At 36.9% G+C, this 10,156-nt stretch overlaps 2 protein-coding genes and 1 long non-coding RNA gene across 4 annotated transcripts in view; 1 reads left to right on the forward strand and 2 right to left on the reverse strand.

Annotated features, from left to right (window-relative positions):
• The window catches only part of SPR (G protein-coupled sex peptide receptor), a 299,361-nt gene extending 296,625 nt beyond the window's left edge, over positions 1 to 2,736 (forward strand). The window contains exon 5 of the mRNA XM_077443796.1: positions 858 to 2,736. Coding sequence (XP_077299922.1) covers positions 858 to 1,548 — 691 coding nt within the window. The 3' untranslated portion in view covers positions 1,549 to 2,736. The remainder of the gene's footprint in view (positions 1 to 857) is intronic.
• Positions 1 to 10,156, reverse strand: part of LOC143920823 (uncharacterized) — a 239,899-nt gene that overhangs the window by 173,015 nt on the left and 56,728 nt on the right. The gene's annotated exons all lie outside the window — the stretch shown is intronic.
• Glo1 (Glyoxalase 1) lies at positions 4,705 to 6,484 on the reverse strand. Of its 2 annotated transcripts, XM_077443801.1 has the most exons (5): positions 6,361 to 6,484; positions 6,087 to 6,147; positions 5,786 to 6,009; positions 5,603 to 5,713; positions 4,705 to 5,533 (listed from the first exon to the last, which is right to left on the reverse strand). In XM_077443801.1, exons 2-5 carry the CDS (start codon positions 6,144 to 6,146, stop codon positions 5,401 to 5,403), a joined length of 528 nt encoding a protein of 175 aa, XP_077299927.1. In that variant the 5' UTR covers position 6,147; positions 6,361 to 6,484; the 3' UTR covers positions 4,705 to 5,400. The 2 variants fall into 2 exon arrangements, with proteins under 2 accessions (XP_077299927.1, XP_077299928.1); XM_077443802.1 differs by lacking the exon at positions 6,361 to 6,484 and having other exon boundaries at positions 6,087 to 6,317.

The following is a 10,156-nucleotide window of genomic DNA, read 5'->3' on the forward strand; positions in this document are numbered from 1 at the left end:
TGTTGAATTTAAATGACTATTATATTACGGCGAGCGTTATTGTAGACAGACACAAATAATAGTGCTATTATATGTATATATGATCATTCGTACAAGCAAGCCTAACTCGTACTTATTGTCAATTTTCTCTGCCCAACTTTTTGTTTGAAAGCGTCGTAATAAAACTTATGCAAATTGATAAATCACATCCAAACAGACCACCTCTATTCACATTTTCCAGACATTATCTGGAGATTCTACAAGGTTTTATTAGTAAACTCAACCTACTTTCTTAATTTTTTATTTTCTATTTATTCTACATAGAATAGGGTAAGGCAGTGAAAGCATGATCAGGGAATTCGCCTTTAACAATTGCGGTTAAACAATAAATTCAAATAAATTTTTTTAATTAAAAAATAATTGAATATAAAATTTATAATTTTATATAATAATAATTTTTTTAGATAAAATAAAAAAAAATAATTATTTAAATTTAAATGAAAATTTATTTTATAAAAATTTAAGTCCTATGGAAGGAGTTTTATTTACTCTTTATATCCAGAAAGTTTTCGGATTATATTAAATCGATTTATCACTACAGTGGTGTAATCAGGGGCGGCTCGTGGAAAATGCTTTTTGGAGTACTGCATACTCATCTGTACATATTTTGCATGGATGCTGCAGTACCACAGTTTCAATGGACTAGCCACGCCTGAATGCAATTATATATATTACCAGACATAGACATCTGTATGTATATGAAAAGTCGATCTCGAGATTTCGGCAATTTTTTTTTTTAGATATAATGATGGATATGTAGCATGTTTTTTTATGAAGTTTAAGCCCATCATTAATCCAATTTCATTTTATAATTTCAGGTGCACGATGCCAAGGGTGATAAAGTGTCTGATCTACATAGGAATTGCGGCCTTCCTCCACCAGTCGACCCGATTCTTCGATCGGGAGTACGTCGAGGTCGAGATCATATGGAACGGTCACCACCAGATCGTCTGCCAGTCCAGGATGGCCAGCTGGGTGATGAACTACATCACCGAGGACGTGTACTTCACCACGTACTACATGTTCCGTGTGATATTTGTCCACCTGGTGCCGTGCGTTTCCCTGGTCGTGCTGAACGTGCTACTATTCAAGGCGATGCGCGAAGCCCAGCTCAAGAGGCGGAAGCTCTTCCAGGAAAACCGGAAGTCAGAATGCAAGAAGCTGAGGGACTCCAACTGCACGACGCTGATGCTGATCGTCGTCGTGACCGTGTTCCTTCTCGTCGAGATACCGGTGGCCGTCGTCACGATACTCCACATCATCTCCAGCTCGGTGAAAGAGATCCTCAACTACAACATAGCCAACGTGCTCATCCTCATCACCAACTTCTTCATCATCGTCTCGTACCCGATCAACTTCGCCATCTACTGCGGCATGTCGCGCCAATTCAGGGAGACCTTCAAAGAACTCTTCGTGCGAGGAACCGTCACCACGCGAAAAAATGGTGGATCCAATCGCTACTCGCTGGTTAACGGTCCCAGAACTTGCACCAACGAGACAGTACTTTAATACAAACAAATCATTATCAAATTGAACATATTCATAAATAAAATGATGAATAAATCATAGAAACACTGACGGTATTATAGAGTGTATTCTGATTTGCGAAGGCGCACCCCCACTCCGCGGAAAAGATGCGCATGCCAAAATCATGTACTGGCCGTTGCTTCTGCGCATCCATCCCGAGTAGTGGGGGTTGGCCTACATAAATCAAGCGACCTCTACAAATAATAAAACTTACCTTTTACATAGAACTCTGATACTCCGACAGTGTTCTATCGTTCGAGATAAGCCTTCACTTTGCATTACTTGATCTTGATTTTTGGCGTGCTTTAAATCATAAAATAAATAAATAATCAAATCCTTCACTATAGTGGGAAAAATACTAATATTTGAAAACAATATACATAATTACAATATGATAATGAAAGTCAAATCAAGATTTAATAAAAAAAATCCTTACAAAAGTCAATAGTTTGAAATATTTTAATTTGATTTTATGTTGTTTTCAAACTGTCCACTTTTGAAAAAGGACAATGGTAGCACTTTCATTTGTGTAAAATCAAAAAGCATAAATATCCATGTACGCTGTCGGCCATTTTATAATGGCGCCTCGCCGGTGAGTTTGTAGCGCGATCCACCATGGCGCTGGCGTCGCGTCGAACAAAAGCGCAACTATTTCCATGGAAACCTTTCTGAGAATGGCGGATGTGAAGTGTCGGAAACGACACCGAACGAACGCAAACATTTACATCCGGTGTCGACGAGTTACCGCCGGATCCGACGAGCGCCGCCATATTGCATTCGTAATGAGGAGCGGTATTGCCGCGGGTCGTTACTGAAATTAATTTAGCACGCTAGTCTGCCACTGAAAACGTTTTAACATCCGCAAACAGCGACGCCATTGAAATGCACCGAGAAAATATGGCGGCTCAGCCTCGAATTCACACCACTATAGTGAAAATAACAGAGCGAAAAAAACACGTTCCCTTTCCGTCACTCACACTCATCCTATACCCTACTCATCATTCTAAGTAGAAGAAAAATAAGCAAATAAAAAAAAACACTCGAAAGCATTCACTATTTTATTCATAAACGCATTATGGAGATTATAATACATAGCAGGTTTTCCAACAACGCGGTTATTTATTAAAACTCAATCGGAAAATGTTAACTTTAATAACATAAAAAATCGATGCCGTACAAACGAACGACAAGCGCCAGACAGACTGAACCACAGATTAACGACACGTGTACCTTATGCGTGCACACTGCTCGCACTTACTAAGTGAAATCTACTTGAAGTCCCGACATATACGTTCTGTGCTTCTGATAGTTCCGAATTTTGCCTTATTAAACTCGCCAGAAAGATCCAACTCAATTTTAATAATTGCATCTGTGCACATCGAAAGGTTACTCGTCATCTGATGTGCAATCTATCATTCGTGAAGTCGAGAATTGCGTTTAAAGCAGCCATCCAGTTAATCTGTGCTTCAGTCTGTCTGGCGCTTGTCGATCGTTTGCACCAAACCCACAAAAAATATATCACACCCTTTTAACACGTTTTCCTACAGCACGATACCTATATTTGTGATGTAGAAGGAGAGACTGTCTAAATTGTAATTCAAATTTATTTTCCTGCATTTTTATACTCGTTCCACAAAAGAACAGTGTAATCTTTCCTTTTAAAACAACTTCAATCAAGTCAAAAAATGATCCATGAAAAGTGTCGTAAGAACATTAACAAATAGTGCGAAGCTCCATATTGCCTTCGTAAGTGAAATTTAGTATGATCTTATGAAAAAACCTATTTAACATCTAATAAACTTAGGTTTTATTAAACTCAAACTCAAATTTTTAAAGGAATGCCATCCAATTTATAGATGGATTTCATTACAAGCCTGTTCTATGTTTTTCTACTTCAATATATGTATATACTTGAGTATTATTTCACTTGGTATTTTCCGTTGAATGCGTTATTTGAAAGCTTTACATAATATATTATATAAATAATAATCGTTGTCAGTATTTCCTCACACAATAGACCTTTCTCTCTCCGGTTTGAAAATATGTATATGTATGAGCAAACACATATACATGTGTATATTAATTCCGTGAATAGTCAATGATGAGGCTTTCATTAAATAGATACAGCATATGAATAATAAAACAACCGACTGACCAGCATATTTCATCTGATAAATTTCATGCCAAATTTGATACAATGAATTATTTATCAATGAATCTCGCTGTTCCGTTGACATGAAAACAAAATCGAGAATGTTTCTATAGGATTATTCATCATTTTCATGATAAGAAATGGCTCTTGACCACTTTGAAAAAATTATGTGCTAAAGAAAGATATAAAAGATAATATTTTTCTTCGAAAAGGATAATTTTAAAATGTACATTATGTATATAAATTTATACAAGATTGAATTTATTTAAAATTATATCAATGTTAAAGAAAAGATATATATATATATATATATATATATATATATATATATATATATATATATATATATATATATATATATATATACATATATATAAATATGATAAATATTATAAAATAAGCCATATAGTATGTATGATAAGAAATATTATAATGTATCGATATATTTATTGAATGTTGTTGTGTACTTGTGAAAATTTATATCCACTTGATTATTTTGTTACGCTGCGTTTCGAAAATCACGACAAAAAAGTTTAATGAGCGACATGTTTAAGCGTTTTTCAAAACGAAACACATAACAGGGTAAAACATAATGTTAAAACATCTTAAAATTATTATTCATGCCATGAAGTACATAACTTATAAATGGCTCCACTATCAGCTATTAACATTTCCAATATTCAATACAAAAATGTACGCACCTTCAACTTTTTGAATTCATTGAGCCCTGAATTCGACCGATTTTCCAAATGCGTAATGTAAAATATATATACACACGATTGAATCAAAATTATTTCATTCGGTAAAAATTTGACCCGTTTATATTTTCAGTGTTTCTTTGTCGGTATGATTTTTACTAAATCAAATTTTTGCGTGCATTTGTGTTTATATATATGTATGTGTACGTATATAATTTAAGAGACTACGAAGTAGATAGAAATATTTTCAATTGTAACCCAAAAAAAAAAAACAGAAAACTCTCTTTTAGCTTAATGTATTTTATAATATTATATATTTGGTGTAAATATAGGAAATGAACGACTATATTATATTGGAATAAAAAATAGTATATTGAATTAAGGTTGAAAGTTTTTTGGAATGGATATTTTTTTAGGATATTAAAAATTAATATGTAATAGCATAATATGTATGTATGTTGTATTAGTTACATAAATATTTTGAGCTTACGGAGAGAATGTGAAAAATTTAGGTTTGATTTTAATTAAAAAAAAAAGTAAATTTTACTTAGGAATAAATGTGAGATAAACAATTTCCAGTGGATGAGTAGAAAAATATGAAACATTTTATTTTATTATGATAAAGTGATGTATGTATTTACATTTCATTTAAAAACAACGTTCAAAGCACAAACATATATATCCCAGAATTATAAAAACATTTTGACTAGAGCTTTTCGACATTTCCAAATATAATTAACAAGATTTTAACGTGGATATATATCTATCATTATCATTATAGCATGTTTTATATCCAAAATTCTATTGTTACCCTGACCTGCATACTTGTATATGTGTAAGGAAATTTTCCACTGATGATAAATTATAACAGTGTATAAAATATAATTAGTTGATATTGAAATGTATTTATTGAACCAACCACCTACAACCACTTTTGAAAGAAAATAAAATAAAATATCAGCGATTTGATGATTTGAAATTGACTCATACAGCACTAGCAACAGTTCCAGCATTGAAAATTTCAATCCAGTAACCGTCAGGATCCTTAATAAAAGCCAAACCCTTCATTTTACCATCTTGAGGCTTTTTAACAAATTCAACACCCAATTTCTCGAATCTGACAAACAAACAAAAATCATTAAAATCAAAAATACATTTGTACCAGCATCAGACATCAATAAAATACCTTTCACAAGCTGCGTTAACATCGGGAACCATAATACCGATGTGTCCGAATCCTCTCGGATCTGAATTACCATTGTGATAAGTTGAATCGTCACTTTCAGTTCCCCAATTACTAAAAAGGCAAAAATCATTAAAACAATACAATTCCTCAGTGTATATGTACATATAATTCAACAGTACTCACTGTGTTAATTCTAATGTAGCTTTACGGCTCATCGCCCATTTAGTTCTCTCTTGACGATCTTTTGGTATTTCAGCACCGTCTTCAAAACCCATAAAATACAGAGAAAATTTCATATCTGGAAAGTCTAGCTTTTGCAATAAAGTCATGCCCATTACTTGCGTATAAAACGGGAGACTTCTTCTGGGATCTTTAATTCTATACATGGTCTGTTGAAACAGAAAGTCCTGGAAATCAACAATTGAATAATGTAAGAAAAACATCTAGAGTAAGTATAAAAATTGAATGAAACTATTAGAGAAACCTTCGTAGGATCTTTTTCCTTGCACAAAGCAAAAGCCTCGGCGTCAGTCAGACCAGCCATGCTGAAAATAAATTTCACACTAGATGAAATATCACGTTACGAGTTATTATAAAATGTGTGTGAGTATCTCGAGTAGGTGTCGTATAACAGTTGACCTTATTTTATTTTGTATTGAAATAATGTAATCGCAAAAATAAAAACAAACATTGATTATTATTTCATATTGCAATGTGTGATAAAAATAGTAATTTTATCAAAAAATAAACAAACTCACTTTAAAAACAAAGATAAAGGACAATCAGTGACACTCAAAGCCGGTAGCAGAAACGTCACACTGACAGCTCAGCGTTGATGCCTTTTCATCAGTGTATATTATTTATTTATTCAGATTGGGTGTGCTGAAAATATTTTTATTGAAATTGATAGGTACTTGTTCGAGCTAAAAGCCCTCATGGCCGTTGGTTGTCCTCTTACGGCTTCGGCCTTTGTTTTCCCTCTTTTGCACCGACCATCTGTCAGTCGCTCTAGATTCTCCCGTGGGTCCGTACGCCCGGTGATGCCGGCGCGGACCGCCAGATGTAGCGTCTCTCGTAAAAGCCGGCCTCGAACTAAGCCCCGAACTCTGGCCCCGTGATCCGCCCAAGTCTGATCACGGCGAGCGCTCATTGGCATAATAGAAGCCCTCCGAGGAGTATGGCTTCTTCGATAGTCGTGCCTTACCGACTATGGCCAGCTCGACCACGTGTTCGACCCAAGCCTTGAACACGGCGAGCTCTCAGACGCTCGCGAGACGCCAACCGAGGTCTTGGTGTGGCTGGTCAACCCTTCCTGACCAGCCAGCGTACTCAATCCACAGCCCCCGCCATAAAGGGGCAGAGGCGCCGAGCAACTCCCCGGCTCGGCCATCAAGTCATCAATAAAACAGGTTAAGCTAAAGCCAGAAGTTTTAATTCCCCACTCCGCACTGTTCCAGCACGTGCTCCAGAGCTAGCTGATCGAGACGACGACACATACACAGCCACTGGTTATACACATACACATGTATACAGCCCCTGCAGCTATCGTTCAGTACTTATTCAATTAAGTGAAAGAAAAGCTATGGGAACTAGTCTTATTGTGAAGGTCTTCTTCACCACCAGTCCGCCATGTATTGTAGACAGATTCGTCTGTGTTCGGTATTAATACAACTATATGTTGAATGTGGTATTTATTTGGTAGTAACACGTATACACAAGTATGGTTAATTGTTGGTAAAAGTATGTCGTTCAGCGGTCTCTGGATATGGTAGAGTGTCGCTGGCTCGGCATTCAGCTATGTTCAGAAGGTCTCTGGATGCGGCAGTGTGTTGCTGGCTCGTTGTTCGGCTATGTTCGGAAGGTCTCTGGATACGGCAGTGTGTTGCTGGCTCGTCCGGCTGGTTGATCTTCCAAGTCCGCGTAGTGTAGTGGTGGCTGGTCAGGAGCTGTATGTTGACTGGTCTGCTGTTGTGTGTCGACGCTTGCTGCTGTGGGTCGACTGGCGTTGTTTGGGTTGTACCTCCTTTTATATGGTTTCTGGAATGCTTGGTGGAAGTGGTTATTGATGCGTACGAAAGGAATTTGCTTTCGTCGAGGCGTCGAATTTTCTGGAATGCTTGGTGGAAGTGGTTGTACGAGCATTTAGTTTGTTGATGCGTACGAAAGGAATTTGCTTTCGTCGAGGCGTCGAATTTTCTGGAATGCTTGGTGGAAGTGGTTGTACGAGCATTTAGTTTGTTGATGCGTACGAAAGGAATGCACTTTTGTCGAGGCGTAGTATTTTCTGGAATGCTTGATGGAAGTGGTTGTACGAGCATTTAGTTTGTTGATGCGTACGAAAGGAATGCACTTTTGTCGAGGCGTAGTATTTTCTGGAATGCTTGATGCTGTTCCGCTCGATGTATTTTGTTGTTGCGGAATATTCTCGAAGGTTTCGATGACGATGACGACGACGAGATTCCTACAAAGCTATAGTTATTAGCTTTGATATAATTATTTAATATAAATTTATATCACTGACAACTTGAATTTTTAAGTTAAAATATAAAAACATTGTGTTATGGGGGATGAACGAATGAGACGACTGGCATGTTAATGCACGTGCTTATTATATGACAGCTAAAGGCAGAGTGAGTAGCGGCTCTTCGAACCCAGCCGAGTTGGTCCCCACTCGCAGGAAGGCAACCAAACTCGACCATGTCGTATAAGCGAGCCGCCACAGTGTCATTGCCAGCGTTAGCACTAGAGGTATTTACCACGGTATTTGATGGAGCTAGCAAATACAGCGTGTTCCAATCTTTGGCGAGCCACACGCCCCTCCATAACTTCCGCAGTACCCATCGGATTGCCTTGGGAGGATGTCGTCGATATTTCAGAGAGCGTGTCGCGAACATATTTACGACATTTCCTCGGCTTATTACTTTATTAAATTATCTTTCTATTTATTACTTAATAGTGTTTTTACCCGGCTTCGCTCGGTATTTGTAATATAAACCGCTTAAACATGGCCAATCTAATAGTAAACATTTTATTAAATGTATTTGAATAGTTTTATTTTGTTTAAATTTATTTGTATATTAATTTGTTCGCCGACGTCGTGGATTTACAAACATGGTCAATCTGGCTAGCTCCATCAAATACCGTGGTGGATACCTCTAGTGTTAACGCTGCCATTATTTACAACTTTGTATCCATATTCAATCAACGTTTTCTGTTTTAATTCAAACGGTCAATAGTCATACACTTTCCAACAATAGCAGTATATATGTATTTCCCTCACCTACATTATTTTGAACCATCGCCAAAGAATTGATGAGATGTTGGTAATGATTGTTCCAATTCTTAAAAGGGCAAGTAATTATTTGAGATGTAGAAGCATATTTTCTAACCATTTATTTTTGCTATTTAGGAACTGTTTATGGAAAAATTCCTAAATATCGGGTGTAGTTATCGGTAGGGTGGACGTAGTCAGTGGGTGAAGCCCGAAGACGCGGGCCGTAAGAGCACAACCAATGGTCATGAAGCCTTTTAGCTTGTAGGCATATAGTACAACTGAAATGATCTCATCAGGTCACTGCGACACATATCTAGGAAAGTCATTAACGCATGGCACACGCTCGCCTCGTCAAAAGGTCGACACGTGTTTTTATACACGTATCTGGGAAACAAAGGAAGAACACACTGAACCCATAAAAACCACGAACTACGTCCAGGCGTATGAACCCATAAAACCACGCTCGCAGCATAACTAGGGCAGCGCGAGTACCAAGAACAAAAGATGTGCACACGACACACTTGAACCCAAAACGTTTATAAAGCAACGCAGCAACCTTCACCGGCAGAGTGAGCCTCTAGAGCAGCGGTTTCCAAACTGGGAGGCGCGCCTCCCTGGGGAGGCGCGGACTATTGCCAGGGGAGGCGCCAAAACTTTTTGATATTTGGGATTTTCCTGTAAGGCCTTCCTGGTATATATGTAAAAATAAAAAATAAAAAAATAATTTTCATACTATAATATCTACAAATAAATAAAACTTCGTATCGTAGCTTAACAGTAAAAATTCAATGCATGAATGTTTATTTTTATTTTTCTTTTATTTTTATATACACATTCAATTAGCAACCTTTCTAGAAGAAAACTAACATGAAGAGGCACATTTGTGTACGAACGATAATTTTATTGTTGGTTGTGCTCGATGCGCCAAAGGCGCTTTAAATTTTAAAATTAGAGCGCCAAAAGCCATACAAAATTTTAGATTAGAGCGCCAGAGGCGAAATTTTTTTCTAAGGGTGTTTAGAAAAAATTGCCCGGGGACCTCATTGGGTGTAAGGCCGGCACTGTTTGTAACGTCTTATTTATGCGAAACGGGCTTTTCGGCACTAGCTGCAATGAAAACCAAGTATCGAACCAGGTTAATAGTCGAAAACGAGTTACGAGTGGCACTCTCCATATTGCCCCCAAGATTTGATAAACTTTGTGCCAATAAGCAACATGTGTTAGATGTAGTTTAATTAGTAATTTAATATAAAAATAAATATACGTCTTCGTATAAATTT

Source organism: Arctopsyche grandis, chromosome 13 (genome assembly GCF_051622035.1).
Source record: "Arctopsyche grandis isolate Sample6627 chromosome 13, ASM5162203v2, whole genome shotgun sequence".
NCBI lineage: Eukaryota > Metazoa > Arthropoda > Insecta > Trichoptera > Hydropsychidae > Arctopsyche > Arctopsyche grandis.